General features: G+C 41.5%; 2 protein-coding genes across 3 annotated transcripts in view; one reads left to right on the forward strand and one right to left on the reverse strand.

Annotated features, from left to right (window-relative positions):
• Positions 1-15,356, forward strand: part of LOC115146879 (syntaxin-binding protein 1-like) — a 56,162-nt gene extending 40,806 nt beyond the window's left edge. The window contains exons 17-20 of one of the 2 annotated variants that reach the window (XM_065004674.1): positions 179-264; positions 1,182-1,336; positions 10,301-10,462; positions 13,335-13,423. In XM_065004674.1, the coding sequence (XP_064860746.1) occupies positions 179-264; positions 1,182-1,336; positions 10,301-10,413 (354 nt within the window). In that variant the 3' untranslated portion in view covers positions 10,414-10,462; positions 13,335-13,423. Of the gene's footprint in view, positions 1-178; positions 265-1,181; positions 1,337-10,300; positions 10,463-13,334 lie in introns of both variants that reach the window. The other variant, XM_065004675.1, reaches the window with a different exon arrangement.
• A 1,217-nt stretch (positions 15,357-16,573) lies between these two features.
• The window catches only part of akna (AT-hook transcription factor), a 31,910-nt gene continuing 24,850 nt past the window's right edge, over positions 16,574-23,633 (reverse strand). Inside the window, 6 exon segments of the mRNA XM_029689184.2 lie at positions 16,574-17,593; positions 18,402-18,561; positions 18,682-18,694; positions 18,697-18,797; positions 19,029-19,145; positions 19,922-20,050. Of these exon segments, the coding sequence (XP_029545044.2) occupies positions 17,314-17,593; positions 18,402-18,561; positions 18,682-18,694; positions 18,697-18,797; positions 19,029-19,145; positions 19,922-20,050 (800 nt within the window). The 3' untranslated portion in view covers positions 16,574-17,313.

A 23,633-nucleotide genomic window follows, 5' to 3' on the forward strand; every position in this document is an offset into this window, starting at 1 on the left:
GCCTTTCTCCTTGTCACCCCTTTCTCCTTGTCACCCCTTTCTCCTTGTCACCCCTTTCTCCTTGTCACCCCTTTCTCCTTGTCACCCCTTTCTCCTTGTCACCCCTTTCTCCTTGTCACCCCTTTCTCCTTGTCACTCCTTTCTCCTTGTTCTGCCTTTCTCCTTGTCACCCCTGCAGGATGTGATTGAAGATAAGCTGGACACCAAGCACTACCCTTACATATCTACCCGCTCCTCTGCCTCCTTCAGCAGCACTGCAGTCAGGTACACACACACACACACACACACACACACACACACACACACACACACACACACACACACACACACACACACACACACACACACACACACACACACACACACACACACACAGAGGAATGCATTGCAGTGTAGTAGCGCTACTGAGATGACAAAGAAAGGAGGGTCATAGATTAATAGTTATTTCGGCTCTGAGGGAGAGGGGAGATGAATACTCTGATTGGCTGCAAAAGAGTGAAGGGCGGAACTAAGCAGTGACGAATAGGAGAAAAGACAGCCAGAGGGCTGTATATTCAGTCAAACATACAGTACTGCAACAGAGGGCTCTGGTCAAAAGTAGTGGACAATATAGGGAATAGGGTGCTATTTGGGACAAAGCCAAGGCATCTAACCCTCATACTACTACCACAGTGGTAGGTGTGCGTGCACTGGGGAATGATGAGAGAGCGCTGACACATTGACCCCTGCATATCCCTCCCCCCACTAGACCTTCATTGTGTGTGTATTGATTTGACATGGGATCTGTGCTGCTGAGAATGGGAGCCACTTCCACCACCAACCACCATTCATTCCCCAGCCCCAATGTTATTGACTCATTGGGAAATAAGCACATTTCACTAGACGCCTTGCACAGCCATGATGCAGCCAAACACACATTCACACACACACTGGTCGCATTCCAGACCGACTACATTGTAGACATTACATTGGTCAGCCCATGGTTGCATGCCACATCATTAACTGTGCAGTGGGGCATCAGATTGCTGTATCATATGATGTGGTTTGCTGATATGTTACGTAGCTAGTTGTCTCCACATGGAGAAAGATCCTTTCTCTCTGCCCAGTACAGCAGTGGTGAAATAGCGAAGAAGAGTAACACTGGGATATGCTTTTTGATTGTGCTTCTCCCTCCCTGACAGTGCCCGGTATGGCCAATGGCACAAGAATAAGACCCCAGGCGAGTACCGCACCGGGCCGCGCGTCATGGTCTTCATCATCGGAGGCGCGTCCTTCAGCGAGATGCGCTCTGCCTACGAGGTCACGCAGGCCAACGGGAAGTGGGAGGCCATCATTGGTGAGTCTGACACCGGGGGGCGCCACTGAGCGCAGGCCGACGGGGTAGGGAGAGACTCCCCCATAGGGAGTGTGACAGAACAGTCCTAAGAGAAAATACACTTGCATAGACTGATCTTACTGGTACATTAACACACTTGCCTTTAATTTATGCAAGAATGCAGACTCGTTTCGAATGGACATATAACCCCTGCCTCTTGTTGTAGGTCTGAATAGGTCATATGTCCACCATGCCCTCTGATTGGCTAGGTGGAATGGCTTACCCAATTCTTTTCAGGGTCTACACAAAGTGCCTAGGGATGGGGGACTTAGGAAGTAGATTGGGAAATGGGTGTACTTCTCTAACTGACTGACTCTCGTACACTGGCTAATTCTGTTATTGGTCTCCATTAGGGCTGTTACGGTGACCGTATTACCGCCACACCGGCGGTCACAAGTCATGAAGGCAGTCAAATTCCACGTGATCGTTTAGTCACGGTAAATAGGCTTCTCCAAGCTCTGATGCTGCTGATGGTCATTAGTATCCTACCAAACTGTCTAACTACCTGGTACTCAGCACTCTATTGTCCCTCTAATCACTCTGGTATCAATGCAAATGTAATGGAAAATCTGTAATCGAAAAAGAGGAGGATCCTATCAGCTTTCTATAGGCTAGGCCTACTATATTTATTTTTCAACTTTACTAATATTAAGCACATTGCTTATATTTAGAACAGGAGTGTAGCCTTCCTGGCTGGCATGAAAATGAACCATGGGAAAAGTGTCCTCCATTCGCTATTTAAGTGCATAGATGACATGTATTTTCCCCGCTGCCCCTGTTTCCAGACATATTTCACACATATACAAAATAATAAAGACAAGATTAAATCAAGAATAGTCTGATGGGTGACAATATTACCCTGTCACTTGCGTATGATATATTATCACTTGTGAATGATGCCCAGCACTTTTTCAAATCATAGTCACACACCTCATGTAGCCTAGCCCATAGGCCTATATGTTTTAATAAGGTTTGTATTACACCTCATGTAGCCTAGCCCATAGGCCTATATGTTTTAATAAGGTTTGTATTACACCTCATGTAGCCTAGCCCATAGGCCTATATGTTTTGATAAGGTTTGTATTACACCTCATGTAGTCTAGCCCATAGGCCTATATGTTTTGATAAGGTTTGTATTACACCTCATGTAGCCTAGCCCATAGGCCTATATGTTTTGATAAGGTTTGTATTACACCTCATGTAGCCTAGCCCATAGGCCTATATGTTTTGATAAGGTTTAGTATCACACCTCATGTAGCCTAGCCCATAGGCCTATATGTTTTAATAAGGTTTGTATTACAAATAAAGTGGCCAAATAACTTCTTAAAATGAATCATTTATCCTCTTTACAAAGGGTGTAGAGCCTAACTGGCATACATAAGCAACATGTGAATTTCAAGATGGGGGAAGATCATTTTCACCATAAAACTGCAGCTTTATAATAACATTTCATGCATAATCACATTTGCGGGCACTTTTGATAAATGGTGTTTTCCGTTAATGGAACATTTGCACTTTTAGCCTACTGCAGTTTGCTGCTCTTATAATGTGAAGAAATAGACTGATAGTAAAAACTTTTTTTTTTATGCTAGTGGTTGTATTAATTTGGGATCTGTTGCATCCCACAACTGTCCCAGACTGTTTGGAATATGTATTTCTCGCACAGAATAGGTGAACTTTTGTACTATGGGGGATAGTGGATTGATATAGGCTAGTGCTTTTGCTGTTAGTTAGGCCTACTCATCTTGTTGGCTGACGAAAAGTAAATGTGGACAGTTCTTCCAATATCTTCAATATGCGCCTCGGAATTGGATAAGGACCTGCGCAATTGCGTCCCGGATGTGTCTGTCTTCACTTGTAGCCTTTTAGAAAGACCCGATCACGTGATGGAGAGCCATGTGAGTGAGAGGTGATTCAGAACGAGCAGCACTCAGGGAGAAGGGCACAATGGCCACTGGCCGCAGAAGGCATGGATTTTTATAGGGGGCATTACGGCCACACAAAGGGGATGCCGCTGTAAAATTCTAGACATTATCAAGTGTTTGTCAAATTGTGAATGAGAGACTGATGAAGTGTGTACAGCCTGCTCAAAAAATAAAGCAGAGCTCATCTGTTTCAAGTGACAAATCACTGGAGTCACATCATGCATCCTTACAATGTATTACAAATGTAAACATATAGCCCAACGTTTGTAGAGCAACTAAAGTTACATGAATAACTGTAAATTTAGCATATAGATACCTATTTTTGTTGTTAACCGCTCAACACAGAATAGCCGCATGTGCACACTCCCTGGAAATCGTTTGGAGAAAATATCCTTTCTATTTTATTCAGCTTTGTTCAATTGTATTCTTCATACTATAAAATAATGCCAATGGAATTCTAAGAAAAAAATGGTCTGCTAAGTGAACTAGCGTAGCCCACAGCCAATTGTCATAGCCAGATCAGGGCCTAACATAAAGACAACTCGAGTATGATATTCTGTTCTTCTGAAATAAACTACATTTTATTCATATCATTCTTCTTTAGACCTGTCTATAATAAATGATGGATTTATTGTGAAGGTTTAAGCTATATTACATGGATTTATTGTGAAGGTGTAGGCTATATTACATGGATTTATTGTGAAGGTGTAGGCTATATTACATGGATTTATTGTGAAGGTGTAGGCTATATTACATGGATTTATTGTGAAGGTGTAGGCTATATTACATGGATTTATTGTGAAGGTGTAGGCTATATTACATGGATTTATTGTGAAGGTGTAGGCTATATTACATGGATTTATTGTGAAGGTTTAGGCTATATTACATGGATTTATTGTGAAGGTGTAGGCTATATTACATGGATTTATTGTGAAGGTTTAGGCTATATTACATGGATTTAAGGTTTAGGCTATATTACATGGATTTATTGTGAAGGTGTAGGCTATATTACATGGATTTATTGTGAAGGTGTAGGCTATATTACATGGATTTATTGTGAAGGTGTAGGCTATATTACATGGATTTATTGTGAAGGTGTAGGCTATATTACATGGATTTATTGTGAAGGTTTAAGCTATATTACATGGATTTATTGTGAAGGTGTAGGCTATATTACATGGATTTATTGTGAAGGTGTAGGCTATATTACATGGATTTATTGTGAAGGTGTAGGCTATATTACATGGATTTATTGTGAAGGTGTAGGCTATATTACATGGATTTATTGTGAAGGTTTAGGCTATATTACATGGATTTATTGTGAAGGTTTAGGCTATATTACATGGATTTATTGTGAAGGTGTAGGCTATATTACATGGATTTATTGTGAAGGTGTAGGCTATATTACATGGATTTATTGTGAAGGTGTAGGCTATTACATGGATTTATTGTGAAGGTGTAGGCTATATTACATGGATTTATTGTGAAGGTGTAGGCTATATTACATGGATTTATTGTGAAGGTGTAGGCTATATTACATGGATTTATTGTGAAGGTGTAGGCTATATTACATGGATTTATTGTGAAGGTGTAGGCTATATTACATGGATTTATTGTGAAGGTGTAGGCTATATTACATGGATTTATTGTGAAGGTGTAGGCTATATTACATGGATTTATTGTGAAGGTTTAGGCTATATTACATGGATTTATTGTGAAGGTGTAGGCTATATTACATGGATTTATTGTGAAGGTGTAGGCTATATTACATGGATTTATTGTGAAGGTGTAGGCTATATTACATGGATTTATTGTGAAGGTGTAGGCTATATTACATGGATTTATTGTGAAGGTGTAGGCTATATTACATGGATTTATTGTGAAGGTGTAGGCTATATTACATGGATTTATTGTGAAGGTGTAGGCTATATTACATGGATTTATTGTGAAGGTTTAGGCTATATTACATGGATTTATTGTGAAGGTGTAGGCTATATTACATGGATTTATTGTGAAGGTGTAGGCTATATTACATGGATTTATTGTTAGGCTATATTACATGGATTTATTGTGAAGGTGTAGGCTATATTACATGGATTTATTGTGAAGGTGTAGGCTATATTACATGGATTTATTGTGAAGGTTTAGGCTATATTACATGGATTTATTGTGAAGGTGTAGGCTATATTACATGGATTTATTGTGAAGGTGTAGGCTATATTACATGGATTTATTGTGAAGGTGTAGGCTATATTACATGGATTTATTGTGAAGGTGTAGGCTATATTACATGGATTTATTGTGAAGGTGTAGGCTATATTACATGGATTTATTGTGAAGGTGTAGGCTATATTACATGGATTTATTGTGAAGGTGTAGGCTATATTACATGGATTTATTGTGAAGGTTTAGGCTATATTACATGGATTTATTGTGAAGGTTTAAGCTATATTACATGGATTTATTGTGAAGGTGTAGGCTATATTACATGGATTTATTGTGAAGGTGTAGGCTATATTACATGGATTTATTGTGAAGGTGTAGGCTATATTACATGGATGTATTGTGAAGGTGTAGGCTATATTACATGGATTTATTGTGAAGGTGTAGGCTATATTACATGGATTTATTGTGAAGGTGTAGGCTATATTACATGGATTTATTGTGAAGGTGCAGGCTATATTACATGGATTTATTGTGAAGGTGTAGGCTATATTACATGGATTTATTGTGAAGGTGTAGGCTATATTACATGGATTTATTGTGAAGTGTAGGCTATATTACATGGATTTATTGTGAAGGTGTAGGCTATATTACATGGATTTATTGTGAAGGTGTAGGCTATATTACATGGATTTATTGTGAAGGTGTAGGCTATATTACATGGATTTATTGTGAAGGTGTAGGCTATATTACATGGATTTATTGTGAAGGTGTAGGCTATATTACATGGATTTATTTGAATTAGGCTATATTACATGGATTTATTGTGAAGGTGTAGGCTATATTACATGGATTTATTGTGAAGGTGTAGGCTATATTACATGGATTTATTGTGAAGGTGTAGGCTATATTACATGGATTTATTGTGAAGGTGTAGGCTATATTACATGGATTTATTGTGAAGGTGTAGGCTATATTACATGGATTTATTGTGAAGGTGTAGGCTATATTACATGGATTTATTGTGAAGGTGTAGGCTATATTACATGGATTTATTGTGAAGGTGTAGGCTATATTACATGGATTTATTGTGAAGGTGTAGGCTATATTACATGGATTTATTGTGAAGGTGTAGGCTATATTACATGGATTTATTGTGAAGGTGTAGGCTATATTACATGGATTTATTGTGAAGGTGTAGGCTATATTACATGGATTTATTGTGAAGGTGTAGGCTATATTACATGGATTTATTGTGAAGGTTTAGGCTATATTACATGGATTTATTGTGAAGGTGTAGGCTATATTACATGGATTTATTGTGAAGGTGTAGGCTATATTACATGGATTTATTGTGAAGGTGTAGGCTATATTACATGGATTTATTGTGAAGGTGTAGGCTATATTACATGGATTTATTGTGAAGGTGTAGGCTATATTACATGGATTTATTGTGAAGGTGTAGGCTATATTACATGGATTTATTGTGAAGGTGTAGGCTATATTACATGGATTTATTGTGAAGGTGTAGGCTATATTACATGGATTTATTGTGAAGGTGTAGGCTATATTACATGGATTTATTGTGAAGGTGTAGGCTATATTACATGGATTTATTGTGAAGGTGTAGGCTATATTACATGGATTTATTGTGAAGGTGTAGGCTATATTACATGGATTTATTGTGAAGGTGTAGGCTATATTACATGGATTTATTGTGAAGGTTTAAGCTATATTACATGGATTTATTGTGAAGGTGTAGGCTATATTACATGGATTTATTAGACTTTTTAAAACGCAGATGTTCCAAAGTTCTCCATCAGTGGCTTGTAGGTGTGTGGAAGCCAGGAGATGCTAAATGTGGTTGTTAATTAATGGTCAATTACCGTGAGACCGACAGTTATTTGCTTTGACAATCAACGGCTGATGAAATTTCGTGGCCGCCACAGCCCTAGTCTCCATTCATTGTGGTCAGCAGGACACAAATGCCAACGTGTCTGCCATCATCAGTGCCAATGCAACTGTGTTCTGTTCCCACTATGTTGACCACATGTGAATAAAGAAGGAGGAGAGAATTCAACCTGTATAATCTTTCTCTCATTTGACCTCCGACTCGACCGTACTTCATTAAAACTCTGGCTTATCCACACAACAGCATATATGACCTTAATTAGCTTCCTTACTCCCATATTCACCCCCCCACTGCAATTTCCCTATTTTATTGCCTTACAACCTGGAATTAAAAGATTTTGGGAGGGGGTTGTATCATTTGATTTACACAACATGCCTACCACTTTGAAGATTACAAATATTTTTATTGTGAAACAAACATGAAATAAGACAAAGTTAATACTTTGTAGAGTCACCTTTTGCAGCAATTTCAGCTGCAAGTCTCTTGGGGTTTGTCTCTATAAGCTTGGCACATCTAGCCACTGGGATTTTTTCCCATTCTTCAAGGCAAAACTTCTCCAGCTCCTTCAAGTTGGATGGGTTCCACTGGTGTACAGCAATCTTTAAGTCATATGTTACGAATCCCTTTGGCCCGACAGTCTAGGGAGGATGGTAACGAGACCCGTAACATAACTCACGCAAATTATAATAGTGAAAATGTAACAGTGAGAACAAATAACCATGACAAAACCAAAAACAATACTCACAGTTGGGGACAAAGTGACATGTATCCTAAACCACACAAGAGCTCTACAAACATATGGCATTTACAGAGAGATTGCTCCAGAGAAAACAACTGACAGGGTTTTTAAACCAATGGAAAGGAACTGCGATTGGGTAGGAGAAAAGGAGCAGGTGTCTTCTGATTAGCGACTGATTGGGGAATGATGATTGCCACCTGTGAGTAGGGGAGATGGAGAGAAAAGAAAAACACACAGGATACACACAGAATACTTGTATCCGTAACATCATACCACAGATTCTCAATTGGATTGAGATCTGGGCTTTGACTAGGCCAATCCAAGATATTTAAATGTTTCCCCTTAAACCACGTGAGTGTTGCTTTAGCAGTATGCTTACGGTCATTGTCCTGTTGGAAGGTGAACCTCCGTCCCAGTCTCAAATCTCTGGAAGACTGAAACAGGTTTCCCTCAAGAGTTTCCCTGTATTAAGCGCCATCCATCATTCCTTCAATTCTGACCAGTTTCCCAGTCCCTGCCGATGGAAAAACATCCCCACAGCATGATGCTGCCCCCACCATGCTTCACTGTGGGGATGGTGTTCTCGGGGTGATGAGCGGTGTTGGATTTGTGTCAGACATAGCGATTTCCTTGATGGCCAAAAAGCTACAATTTAGTCTCATCTGACCAGAGTACTATCTTCCATATGTTTGGGGAGTCTCCCACATGCCTTTTGGTGAACACCAAATGTGTTTTCTTTAATTTTTTCTTTAAGCAATGGCTCTTTCTGGCCACTCTTCTGTAATGCCCAGCTCTGTGGAGTATACAGCTTAAAGTGGTCCTATGGACAGATATTCCAATCTCCTCTGTGGAGCTTTGCAGCTCCTTCAGTGTTATCTTTGGTCTCTTTGTTGCCTCTCTGATTAATGCCCTCCTTGCCTGTTCCGTGAGTTTTGGTGGGCGGCTCTCTTTTGGCAGGCTTGTTTTGGTGCCATATTCTTTCAATTTTTTAATAAACGGATTTAATGGTGCTCTGTGGGATGTTCAAAGTTTCTGATATTTTTTTTATAACCCAACCCTGATCTGTACTTCTGCACAACTTTGTCCCTGACCTGTTTGGAGAGCACCTTGGTCTTCATGGTGCCGCTTGCTTGGTGGTGCCCCTTGCTTAGTGGTGTTGCAGACTCTGGGGCATTTCAGAACAGGTGTATATATACTGAGATCATGTGACACTTAGATTGCACACAGGTGGACTTTATTTAAGTGACTTCTGAAGGTAATTGGTTGCACCAGATCTTATTTAGGAGCTTCAAAGCGAAGGGGGGTGAATACATATGCAGAGGGGGTGAATACATATGCAGAGGGGGTGAATACATATGCACGCACCACACATGACATGAAATCCAAATAAACATCCATTTAAATTACAGGTTGTAATGCAACAAAATGTCAAAAACGCCAAGGGGGATGAATACTTTCGCAAGGCACTGTACCCACACCACGAATCCCAGTCAGTAAATATTCTTGAAGAGTAAGCTTATGTAATCTTATGTCATGACCCTAGTTTGCCTGTTGAGACAATCAACACTCATTCTGTTAGTGCTAGACTTACTTAAGGCTCTAGCGACTTAGCTGGAGGAAAACGTTATGTTTCTGACGAACACTTCTCTAAGATACCCCCTGTGATATGTGTAAACCCCTTTTGGGTGACGTGTGTTCCCTGTTTCTTGAATGTTGTCTCTCTGGTCAGCCAGTCCTTGTCATAAGGGAGTGTGTCTTCTCTGTTGTTTTTTTGCTTTGCTTTTGGATTCAGTCTTGTTCTGTCTAAAACACTGTTGTCTTTCAATTGCAGCTGTGCCCTGTCTTTTTCTGTGCGTCTGGGTTTCGTGTCCGTGTGTTTGCGTGTGGGCGCGTGTGTGAGTATTCACAGTGTGTGAGTATTCACAGTGTGTGAGTATTCAGTGTGTGAGTATTCAGTGTGTGAGTATTCACAGTGTGTGAGTATTCAGTGTGTGAGTATTCACAGTGTGTGAGTATTCAGTGTGTGAGTATTCAGTGTGTGAGTATTCACAGTGTGTGAGTATTCAGTGGTGTGTTTAACCCCTTCTTGTCGAGATGGCAGAGAAAGTGGCAGAAAAGAGAAAGTGGCACGGGGGGCGTGGCATGTGATGAGAAATGAGCGTGAAGCGCCCTCTGTTCCTCCACAGGTTCCACCCACACCATCACCCCCATCAAATTCTTAACGGACCTGCAGCACCCTGACTTCCGAGAGTCCACTAGGGTGTCCTTTGAGGAGCCAGACGCAGGCTCAGACGAGTGAGACAGACAGAGAGAGGGAGGGAGGGAGAGAAAAATCACACTCTGACAAAGTAAAGGCAGCCGCGCAAAGAAGCCCTTTCTGAACGCCCACAGCACAAGGGCTTTCTTTCCCTCCGTACTCCTCTTACTACATTCACTACTGCTTGAACTCCACCCCACCCTCAGGGATGGCCGTCTGGCCCCTGGCTCCCTGCATGGCCCAGTCACCTCAGGCTCCACCTCCTGCAGGCCATCACCCACAGCGTAAGACAGTGTGATTGGTGACCCCCACAGCCAATAGTGATTGGCCTTGTCATGCTGACAGATAGGCATGTGTTGCAGTATCTATCTGTTGGGCCTTCAGGATGTGAAGCCTATGTGGGCTGGCCATGATACAGGCTTCCTGACCCCATCCCTGCTGCCCTCCCCCTCCTCCACCCCCACATCATCTCAACTGGGTGGATTAAATCGCCCCTCTCAGACTGTTTCGTAACCTGCTTCCCAGAATTGATCATTTGTTGGTGCAGATTTAATCTACCCCCGAGAATCATCTTTATTCCTTTATTATTACTGTCTAATTATTTTTGTAAATAACACCTCCAAGACAATCACCTTGATTTAATACATTCAGTTGGCCTACAATTATTAGTGATTTGGTATTGGATTTTGAATAGCCTCGTAATAATTAGAACATTTGAAATGTTCCCTAATAGGCCTACAACATTACCTCTAGCTACAGAATGGTTTTCTTTCAGGATAGGTCCTTGAGTTGATGTTGGCTTTCAAGGAAGGATTGTCATTTTTTTTTTGTAGATGTATTTTTTGCTCCCAATCTTTCAACTTCCTCCACCTCTCCTCCAACTCACGCTCTCTCGGTCCACCAGACATCACATGCATGCTTACATGGCCCATGGGTCATCTGCAGAGAACACTAATGTTGGTCTCCACACCATTCGGTCAACGAATAAACTTCAGCTCCCTACTGCTATTTCTGCTCACTCGGACACAGTGCTTCTCTGCAGACACTGACCCTGGGGATGTAGCGATGTTCACTCGATATGCTTTAGCACCTAGAAAATATGCGACACGTCATAAAAAGCCTTCACGATTTCCCCCTCACTTTGTTCGTCATATAGCTCCATATTTTCCCTGTCGCGACACCATATGTGGCCTATACAGCATGGTCAAACCATAGTAGACCAATATGGGTTTTGGTACACAGAGACAGGATTCTAAAAGCACATAGTCTTGTTCAGGTATATTTTTCAAACACCAATATTAGCAATTCACTGCCTATTTTGGGGATTTGTCTAATTACAAGTAAGGTGGCGATATTCTGCACAATTTGTTAAATTGCCACCTAAGTGAGTTTCCCTGAACGCAGCATTAAAGGGCATCCATCTTATTCTTGCTTATCTGCTAAAGCCATATCTTTTTCAAACAACTTTTGGTTTTGGTCATTTTTTTCAAAGTATCAATCACCACGTGCAGTATGGAGGCTTTACCATATACTGCCGTATTCAAGCCGTCCCGGACGAAATATCCATTGTTAATTTACTCAGACTGTTTGTTTCTGTTATTTGGTGTTTGGATATAATCCTACCCATGTAGTGGGTGTTGGGGAGCAACGTGGCTCACTGTGTTTCTGGCCAGAGCCCTGCAAAGCTGTGTGTTTCAGACGCTGAGAGGCAGGAAAGAACCAGGCGCCAGTCCAAAGTTGATCTGTGACTAGTGCTCACCTACACCCCACTCCACCCTCCCATACACCCAAGATGCCTGCATCACCATGGTGACCCAACTTAAGATGGACTCGCCTCTTCCTCTCCTGTACCTATTGATGATGGGATAAACCAGCCCTCCTGATTGGCTGTGAATATCACATCTCGAAAGGCCTAACTGGCATGAGCAATCAGATTTACTGAGCTTTAAATGAATTGTACCTAGCACAGATAAACCGAAGCGTCTCCCTTGGTGAGCCAAAATGACAAACATTCAGCTTTGCTTCAGAAACAAACAGATGAAGAATAACAATAATACTAATCCAACTGCTTAGTAGGTGTGGGGAGTAAATCAAAGCTTTGGTCCCAGCGGTTCGCTTTATGAACGAAAGCCTTGGTTTGTCCAAGATGGAGGGTAAGCCATCAACACATTCACCGACTCGATGACAAACTATATGGAGAAAGGTTTGGTTTACTCCAATCTTACGCCTCCTGAGTTATACTGTGTCCAAAATGTGTCTTCAGCTATGAAAAAGTCAGCTCGTTCATATTTTGGTGGTGCTGTTACGTTTAGCTTTTAATTTCACGTTTTTATTTACATGCATAGGCACAATTACTTCCCTGATGTCATCCAATCAGAGAAGGGCTGGACAGAAATCTGCTGTTGTCTTTACCTGATTTTTCATGTTGCTTTTAGACTGTTTGCATGCACTGCGATAAAAGCTTCTTAGATCACATGCGCACACTTACACCTGATTTGCTGCTCCCTCCTATAGGTGTAGTCGCAGGGTTCCTACCACCAGTGCTTTGCAGCTCACAGGAGCCAGCTCTGTGATGTCAGTACATCACTGTCCAATCACAAGCCATCCAATTGCATGTGACATACAATTTTGTGAATTGTTGGCAGGCACTAGATCACAAGTCACCAATCTTCTTTGATTTTTAAAAAAAACGTGTGAATAGCCCACACATCGTATTATAACCAATAATGATAACCAATACATTCTTTAAATCCTGGCTATTAACTATGATTTCAAGTTTTTTGGTTGTACTTATGTTTATCTTATTTCCAACATTTTTTCCCCTCAAGAATACAGTGCTTTCATCAAAGCATTCATAGCCAAGAGCTGAAAACACATTTTCCTAGCGAGCTAATGTTTGGGCAACTCTAATACCATGCTCTGTCTTTGTGTGTCCTCTGCTGCGTATCTGTCCACCTCTCTAGGATCGACCCACGTCTTCACCCCCACCGCCCTCCTGGAACAGCTCAAGACCATGAACAAACCAGACGAGGAACCGGCAAGCTAAAAATGGCCCAGCCCCATCCATCTCCTTCCAGTCTTCTCACCTTAACCTCCCCCCCCCAGTCACCTTCCCCAGATCCTACGTTCATTCTGTATGCATCGATGCTCGAGGGGAAAAAAAGATGACTACAAACAGAAACAATGACAGCGTTAATTAACAAGATAAATATTTAAACAGATCTATATCAACTAAGGCCATTTGAAACTGAAAGTACCAAATGTAATATCGTATGCTATGAAACCTGCTAGAAAGTGTAAACGGTAGAGGTTTTCTCTGTTTGTTCCCTTCAGTTTATCTTCTTGGTGTGATTTTTATTGGTAGTGGGTGGAGGAGGGATGCCTAGGAAAGTCAATGCAGTAAAATCACATCACTCAACATGCAACATAACTCATCCCTGTCCTATCAGGGGGGAGAATCCTAGCTGGTCGAGATGTTTGTATCAGTAGCATGCCTGAACTTTGTCCGTACTGTTAATGCACATCCTCCAGTGTGGCAATACCGTAACCAAAAGCAACTCGAGAAATCATTCAACCACAGGAAGACAGTCACAAACAGCTAGACTGACCCTAGGTCTGAGGATAGAGAAAAACGGCACTCTGTAAATAGCTACAGAATGCTAGAAGCATCCCTCCTCCAGCCCTAAGACTGTATTTACTCACCACATCCTTTTCCTTTTTCTCCGGAGAGATTTCACGTTTTAGTGTCAAAAAGGCCATTGCTTGCAGATGTTTACAGAATAATCCAGGGCCGCTTGTATTTCAGTATTGTATCCTGTCACATTATACACTGAGTGTATAAAACATTAGGGACGCCTTGCTAATTTTCAGTTGCACCCCTTTTGCCCTCAGAACAGCCTCAATTCGTTGGCGCAGGGCTCTACAAGGTGTCAACAGTGTTCCACAGGGATGCTGGTCCATGTTGACTCCAATGCTTCCACAGTTGTGCCAAGTTGGCTGGATGCTCTTGGACCATTGTTGATACACGCAGGAAACAGTTGAGCTGAAAAAAATCCCTGCAGCGTTGCAGTTCTTGACACTCAGGTGTACCTGGCACCTACTACCATACCCGGTTCAAAAGCACTTAAATCTTTTGTCTTGCCCATTCACCCTCTGAATGGCACACATACACAATCCATGTCTCAAGCATTAAAAATCCATCTTTAACCCGTCTCCTCCCCTTCATCTACACTGATCTGAAGTGGATTTAACAGGTGACATCAATAAGGGATCATAGCTTTCACCTGGATTCACCGGTCATGGAAAAGTGCAGGCGTTCCTAATGTTTTGTACACTCAGTGTAAGTCATCATTGGTTAGTATCAAAATGTTTAACCGGGCCATGCACTGAGTAGTGTGTTGTGTATATGCCATACGTTGGTGTCTTTAGTGTCTCACTGTTAGACTGTTGATGTTTCTGACAGCGAAGTAGTAAAAGATTTCCTTTAAAACAATACGAATGTGAAGCCACATGTGTCTGTGATGTTTTATCTGTAGCTGTAGTGGTGAACTGGGAAAATAACTAATATCTATATTTTGTTTGTCTGTCCGTTAGCTTTTCTCTGCTGGTGCAATGTCAACTCTTCCAACGGCGAATGGCTTTGCAAAGAAAATGTAACACCATTTCAGCGGTTTATATCTATTTTTTTATTTCTCTTTCCTGGCCAAACAGGTTGTATATTGCACGATGGGTTTACCGTGATGAAAACGCTTCATTGAATTTGAATTGTTTCCTATTAACAGTCGCTGTTGTATAGGGTCTCTGTCTATTCAATTCATGTATATCAAAGTTATTTATCAAGAGAGAAAAAAAATCTCAATTAAAAAAATGTAAGTCTGTCCTAAACCTGTTTAACTCATTGGGATTCTATGTTTGCGAGTGTTGAAGCACAAACAAAACTATACTTCATTGTGTACCAATGTTGTCTAATAAATTGGCTTCCATTATTACAAGGAGAAAGACTCAGTTCTTACTGTAGCTACATTGCAAGGTACTCTGTTTGCAATTCTGCCGTTCTTCACTGTAGTGTATCGGAGTTAACCCTCTCATTTTCCGGCTCACAGTTCACATTGTGCAATCAGACCCTGACGACCTCTGACCCTATACACACCCAGGTTGTACGACTGATCTACAAAGCACATTTTACATGATGGCTGTGATACAAGTGTATACATCCATTGTGTAGTGTCTCTTCAATGCTTGTGTTATTATGTCTTTGTGCAGAGAAACGCTGCGATGTATCAAAATGGTTGTACAACTTCAGTGTGTACGGACGGGCCTCTGACCGTCAGGTGACTGATCCATACTGTACCTGCAGTTCATGGCCAAAAGTAGCAATCTGGTTACAACCGACATCAGCCTTACTTAATAACTATTAGTTGTTTCACCATCAACATTTATTTGGCTTCAAAGCTAAAATAAAAATATTTTTGCTACAAAAATATTAGTAAAAAAATAATAATTGATAATCAAATCATAAGACAGGTTTTTTTTTTTGTGTGTGTGCTGTGTGTGTGTGTGTGTGTGTGTGTGCGTGTGTGTATGTGTGTGTCTGTGTGTGTGTGTGTGTGTGTGTGTGTGTGTGTGTGTGTGTGTGTGTGTACCTAAAGTCTCATTTTTGTGTTCAACACAAACTAAGACACCTATAAAAATAGGACCAATTACTGACGTCATTAACTCATTATTACACAAATGATGAAGAATAAAATTGAAACAAACAATTTAGAACAGGGAGCATCAACTTGATTCAGCCGCGCGATGATTTCTTTTTTGTTGAGCGAAAGGTCGGGAATATAATTCCACATCGATGGTAGACTGCAAACTGAAAGGTCGGGAATATAATTCCACATCGATGGTAGACTGCAAACTGAAAGGTCGGGAATATAATTCCACATCGATGGTAGACTGCAAACTGAAAGGTCGGGAATATAATTCCACATCGATGGTAGACTGCAAACTGAAAGGTCGGGAATATAATTCCACATCGATGGTAGACTGCAAACTGAAAGGTCGGGAATATAATTCCACATCGATGGTAGACTGCAAACGGATATGTTTGATCAAAAACATCATTTCAAATGAAACCACCTGCAGGCCGCCAGCTGAGGAACCCTGATTTAAAATTAATACATTAGGGTAAAATGTGTGAATGTTTCATCTCATCTGAAGATCCATAGCAGCAATTTAATTTCTTTGTCTCACATCCATTGTACAAATGTAACAAAACAAAATGTCCAAAACTAATTCCAGGTTTCATAGCAAACTAAACATGTGCAGATGTCCGTTATTTCGAAACGTAAATCATTAATATGCAGATTCTAGTGCATTTTTACGAGTACGAGATGAACTGCTACTGTTGTCCACTTAAGCTGCCAGATCCCACAACTGTTGTTTCTATATGATACCTGAGATCACAACATATCCACTCCACCTTTCATCTAAAGCTGTAACCTGTAGTAACCTGTATAAAGTACAGTTTGTAGACCCTACTTTCCTATCAGTGCTGAGCCACTGGGTGATGATCAAATACTGATGTCAAGGGTCTGTAGTTCCTCACTCCCTGCAACCAAGAAACCTGCAGCTGAATGACTGGCTTGAGGCCCCAGGATCTGTACCCAGGAACTTGCTTCATGTTACCCCAAATACCCAACTGTTATACTAGGTGCACAGTACAATGACTTCACATTTAGAGATGTTCATGTCAGTACAGAGTGGCTGGTCCAAAGACTTGCCAGGGTCATGTTCACTAGACACCAAACGGAAGAAAACAGACCGGGTTGGGACTACCAGTACCTGAACGTCTCCAATAAGAAACGCTTGTTCTCCTTTTTAAGTTGCAAAACATTTTTGCTACGGTGTACACTAATGAACACAACCCCCGGTGTGTGTGTCTGGTCTGGTCCATCAGTACATGCAGGACTGTGACAGCGCCTCCTGGTGGTGCAGTCCGGTGGCGATGGTGCGGGCCATGCGTCGAGAGGCCTCCCTCATCCCCCTGGCCGCCTCGATGGCATGGTTCAGAGAGCTGCTCAGAGAGCGCTGGTCAGCAGACAGGGAATGGCCAGCTCCACCTCGGACCTGCTCATGATGACCCCTAACCCCAGTGGCCACACCCCCACCCAGAGACACGTAGATGGGCTGGGGCTGGGATAGAGCTACATTCATCACAGGGCTGGAGTAGTACCTGCAGGGAACAAGCCAGGTATATATCACAACAACAGCCCTTCTAACGACACTTACTACCTCTCTTAAAGCTGCAATGTGTCACTTTTTGGGTGACCAAATTCACAAAGACATGTGCGTTAAAGGTCGGTCATTGAAAGCAAGTCTAAGAAGCGGTAGATCTGTTCTATGTGTGCTATTTCTATGCTTTCCGTTCTTATGCTTAGTTTTTGCATCTTTTACTTTTGCTGAAGATTTTACTAACAGCTGAAGATACAATATTTTGTGTTATAGAAAATATATTTCACAGCTGTTTAGATGGTACAATGATTCTCTACACTATACAGAAACTGAAATTAGGCGAACTATTAGAATTTTAGCAGCCAGGAAATGGCGGAGCGATTTCTGCATAGTGCACCTTTAATACATAGGGGAAGAAAGTGGGATTTTAATGCTAAAATCATGACAGATTTGTGATTGAAATATTCACACTAATAAAATAATTAGATGATTTATGCTAAATGTAACCACCTACATCTTCAAGTTACGGTTTTTGGCCAAAAGATGAACTCCTGCACCATGTGTGCTGTGTTTTACATCATATCATACCAGCTCTATTTCTGTATTTTGAAAGTTATATATCTTGAAAACTTGATTGCTGACATTCAAAACCTTTTGGGATTATATCAACAATGGACTAATGAAACACACACCACAAGATCGTGCGTCTCAGCGCTGAGGGATTTCATTAGGGTTGGCAACAGATGTAGCAGAATGACCTAACGGCCACTTCATCATGTCCAGACAGAGAGAGAGAGCAGGGTACTCACAGAACTGGCGGGCACACTGGCACACACTGGACCAGCGGCACACTGCCCAGCACGGGAGGGGGCGGCGCTGCAAAGTACACGCCTCTCACATCACCGTGGGGGGAGCTCATTGGCCAGCTGCCTCTGTGGGCGGGACCTGAGTCGCTCTCTGTCCGTCGGTCTGCGAATAAAAAAAATCAGTACACATTTGTTGTCAATTAAAATGGCAAAGCAATACAGCACTACATAAAACAGGAAGTAAATGGAAGTAGATGGTAACACGGACATGTCTGTTGCTCACCGTGTTTCGTGCTTGTGCTCGGTACGTCTGAGACCTTCCACACGTAGGACAGTGGCGAGAATGAAGACCAGTGTGACTGTGGACAGGCTCAGTGTCACCACCACCCCCGTCTGGTCCTGTCAGCCAGAAGAAAAGAGAAAGAAGAATAAAGAGTTAGCAGAAAGGAGTGGAGACGGCACAGGATCGACTGTCACTGTGACACACAAACCACCATTACACCACAGACTGTGTCCCAAATGGCACCCTTTCCCCTACGTAGTGTACTACTTTTGACCAGACCCCAATGCGTAGTACACTACTGTGGAAAGGATGCCATTTGGGACAGAGCCTGAGAGAGAAGCTCTTACGTGTATAGTGTCCATGGCTGTGTGTCTGTGGGGAACATTGTGGACACACAGTCTGCCTCCCTCTACCGTCAGGTTTATCACCACCATCTCCACCTACAGACATACTGACATGCTGCCCTGCAATCACAATACAGATAAACCACCAATAATTACAAAATCAGAAATAGCTGAAATTGAGCTGTAATTCAATATTTTGTATACAGAAAGTCTTGATTTTTCCCAAAGTAGTGGTAAGAAAAAAAAGCAGGTCAATTGATAAACTTTCTTTAAGCTCAACGTCAACACGGCTTTACGTGGCATTGTTGTTTTTAGCTGTATAGATGATGTATTTGGGATGCTTTCAGTGTATTGTTGGTTTTAGCTGTATAGATGATGTATTTGGGATGCTTTCAGTGTATTGTTGGTTTTTAGCTGTATAGATGATGTATTTGGGATGCTTTCAGTGTATTGTTGGTTTTAGCTGTATAGATGATGTATTTGGGATGCTTTCAGTGTATTGTTGGTTTTTAGCTGTATAGATGATGTATTTGGGATGCTTTCAGTGTATTGTTGGTTTTAGCTGTATAGATGATGTATTTGGGATGCTTTCAGTGTATTGTTGGTTTTTAGCTGTATAGATGATGTATTTGGGATGCTTTCAGTGTATTGTTGGTTTTAGCTGTATAGATGATGTATTTGGGATGCTTTCAGTGTATTGTTGGTTTTAGCTGTATAGATCTATTTCAGGATGCTTTCAGTGTATTTTGAACGCTTTCAGACAATGAGATTAATTACAATAAAAAATGTGTACTAATATTACCAAAAATGTACTTGAGTTAACTGATCAACGCTGACAGCCCTAAAATACTATATTTTACGTTTATATCACCGTGTAGCACAGAAGTCTTTCTTACTCGTGTGGGCTCCGCTGTTCCTGACGGTCTCTGCTCTGCCACGGCTGCCTCCCCACGTTGCAGGGGACACTGGGATACGCCTGGAGAACCGAAGTCTGGGTGTGGACTGGAAATGATCCGACTCTGTCGCTGGAGGATAAAACAAACTAAATCCCCCCAAAATTCTGATAGCTTATACTAAGGGTACCCAGAAAACATAGCATTCTAGTAAATAAAGAATGAAAGCTATTGTATTGTGAAGTGGATTTTGAAGTTTATGTACAGTGGGTTTCATAAGTACTCACCCCCCTTGGATTTCTTCACATTTTATTGTGTTACAAAGTCGGATCAAAATTGATTTTAATTGTCACTTTTTTGTGTCAAAGATCTACACCAAAAAAAAAAAAAATCGAAAATGTATTTAAAATGTATGTCAAATAAAACACTAATATATAAGATATATACTACATTGAGTATACCAAAAGTAGGAACACCATCCTAATATGGAATTGGTCTATAAGGGCTTTGCACACCTGGATTGTGCAATATTTATCCATTATTCTTTTCAAAATTCTTCAAGCTCTGTGAAGATGTTGGGGGTCATGGCTAGAAAGACCTTTTCAAGTCTTGCCATAGATTTTCAAGCACATAAGTCAAAACTGTAACTTTCTTTTTATCCTGAAAAACTCCCCTGTCATTGCCGATGGAAAGCATACCCATACCATGATGCAGCCACCACCATGCTTGAAAATGAAGAGGCAGTTGTGTTGGACTCGCTTCAAACATAAGGCTTTGCATTTAGGCCAAAATATTTATGCCTTTGCCATGTCTTCATGCGGTATAATTTTTGTGCCTGGTTGCATACAAGATGCATGTTTTGAAATATGTTTATATGCATTCTTCTTTTCACTCCCACTTTCATTTAGGTCAATTTTGCAGAGTAACTACAATGTTGTTGATCTGCCATCACATCCATTCAACTCTGTAGTTGTTTTTAAATGACCAATGGCCTAATGGTGACATCGCTGAGCAGTTTCCTTCCTGTCCTGCAGCTCAGTTCAAAAGTAGGACTGTATTATAATTATTAACTTGACCAGGCTTAAAGACATAGTCAATGTCTGATTTGTTATTGTTACCCATCTACCAATCACTGCCCTTCTTTATGAGGCTTTCGAAAGAAAAGAAAATGTAGTTGAATCATTGTTTGTCATTTGTAAACATTTACAGTATTTTATTTTCACTTTCACAGAGTATTTTGTGTAGATCAATGGCAAATGAAAATCTCAATTTAATCCATTTCAATCCCACTTTGTAATGCAACAAAATTCAAGAGGGGGGTGAATAATTTTGATACCCACTGTATGTACTGTGTAATGCAACATGAGGCTCAAATCAAATGTTATTTGTCACATGCGCCAAATACAACAGGTGTAGACTTTACTGTGAAATGCTTACTTACGAGCCCATTCCCCAACAATGCAGTTCAAAAGTTTTAAAAAATGGAATAATTGCAAATTAGGGGGGGAAAAAAGTCAATAGTAACACAAAATAACAATAACGAGGCTATATACAATGAGTACCGGTGCCGAGTCAATGAGCGAGGTAGTTGAGGAAATATGTACATGTAGGTTGGGGTAGAAGTACTACCCAATCAGGATAGATAATAAAAATAGTTGCTTCAGTGTATGTGAAGAGTGTTATAGTGTGTCTATGTGTGTGTGGCGTCAATATGCATGTGTGTGAGCGTATGTAGTGTGTGTGTGTGTGTGTGTGTGTGTGTGTGTTGGAGATTCAGTATGCAGAGAGAACAGTCTATGACTTGGCTGGCTGGACTCTTTTGACAATTTTTTTGGGACTCTTGACAAGAGAAATAAGAAGAAATATGAAGAATACAATAATTAAGTAAGTTAGTTAGCATACTATATACAGGGTCAGTTCAATAGCGTATTTACAATGTGCATGGATACTGAAGGGATGGAGGTAGATATGTGACTAGGCAACAGGACATAAGATAAACAGAGTAGCAGCAGTTTGTATGTGTGTGTGTGAGTGTGTGTGTATAGAGTCAGTATAAATGTCTGTGTATATTATATGTGAGTGAGCAGATGATGGAGTGAGTGTGTGTGTGTGTGTGTGTATATAGAGTCAGTATAAATGTCTGTGTATATTATATGTGAGTGAGCAGATGATGGAGTGAGTGTGTGTGTGTGTGTGCGTGTGTAGGACCCTGTGAGTGAGCATAGAGACCGTGTGTGTGTGTGTGTGTAGGGCCCTGTGAGTGTGCATAGAGACAGTGTGTGTGTGTGGGAGTGTGTAGGGCCCTGTGAGTGTGCATAGAGACAGTGTGTGTGTGTGTGTGTGTGTGTGTGTAGGGCCCTGTGAGTGTGCATAGAGACAGTGTGTGTGTGTGTGTGTGTGAGTGTGTAGGGCCCTGTGAGTGTGCATAGAGACAGTGTGTGTGTGTGTGAGTGTGTAGGGCCCTGTGAGTGTGCATAGAGACAGTGTGTGTGTGTGTGTGTGCGGTGTGTGTGAGTGTGTAGGGCCCTGTCAGTGTGCATAGAGACAGTGTGTGTGTGTGTGTGTAGGGCCCTGTGAGTGTGCATAGAGACAGTGTGTGTGTGTGTGTGTGTAGGGCCCGGTGAGTGTGCATAGAGACAGTGTGTGTGTGTGTGTGTGTGTAGGGCCCTGTGAGTGTGTAGGGCCCTGTGAATGTGTATGGCCCTGTGAGTGTGTAGGGCCCTGTGAGTGTGCATAGAGAGTGGGGGGAAATGAAATAAAAGTCCAATAAAGATACAAGGTCAACTCAGCGATCTGGTTAACTATTTAACAGTCTTATTGCTGGGGGATAGAAGCTGTTCAAGAGCCTGTTGGTGTCAGACTTGTTGCACCGGTACCACTTGTCGTGCGGAAGCAGAGCAATTACTCTATGGCTGGTTAGAGTCTAACGATTTTACGGGCCTTCCTTCCACGCCGCCTAATATGTCCTGGATAGCAGGGAGGTCAGCCCCAGTGATGTACTGGCCTACCTAGAGTTACCAGCCTCAGAAAGTGCAGCCCAAATAAATGATTCAGAGTTCAAGTAACAGACACTGTTACATCAAGTAACAGACACACAAACTGTTCAGAGGAGACTGTGGGAATCAGGCCTTCGTGATCGAATTGCTGCAAAGAAACCACTACTAAAGGACACCAATAATAAGAAGAGACTTGCCAAGAAACACGAGCAATGGACATAAAGAAAATAAAGAAAAACCCTTGAATGAGTAGGTGTTCTAAATCTTTTGACCGGTAGTTAAATTTAGCTCGTCTGGTAGGCTCGTTGTCACTGGGCAGCTCACGGCTGGGCTTCCCTTTGTAGTCTGTAATAGTTTGCAAGCCCTGCCACATCCGATGAGCGTCGGAGACGGTGTAGTACGATTCAATTTTAGTCTCGTTGATCAGTCCGGTTGATTCAATCTTAGTTATGGTCAGATTTGCCAAACAGAGGGCGAGGGAGAGCTTTGTACGAGTCCCTGTGTGTGGAGTAAAGGTAGCCAAAGTTTTGAAATCTCTAGTTGCACAGGTGACATGCTGGTAGAAATGAGGTCATATGGATTTCAGTTTTCCTGCATTAAAATCACCGGCCACGAGGTGCACCACCTCTGGGTGGGCATTTTGTTGTTTTCTTATGGCCCTATAGTGCAGTCTTAGTGGCAGCATTGGTTTGTGGTGGTAAATAGACAGCTACGAAGAA

This window comes from Oncorhynchus nerka, linkage group LG19 (assembly GCF_034236695.1).
Source record: "Oncorhynchus nerka isolate Pitt River linkage group LG19, Oner_Uvic_2.0, whole genome shotgun sequence".
Classification (NCBI taxonomy): domain Eukaryota; kingdom Metazoa; phylum Chordata; class Actinopteri; order Salmoniformes; family Salmonidae; genus Oncorhynchus; species Oncorhynchus nerka.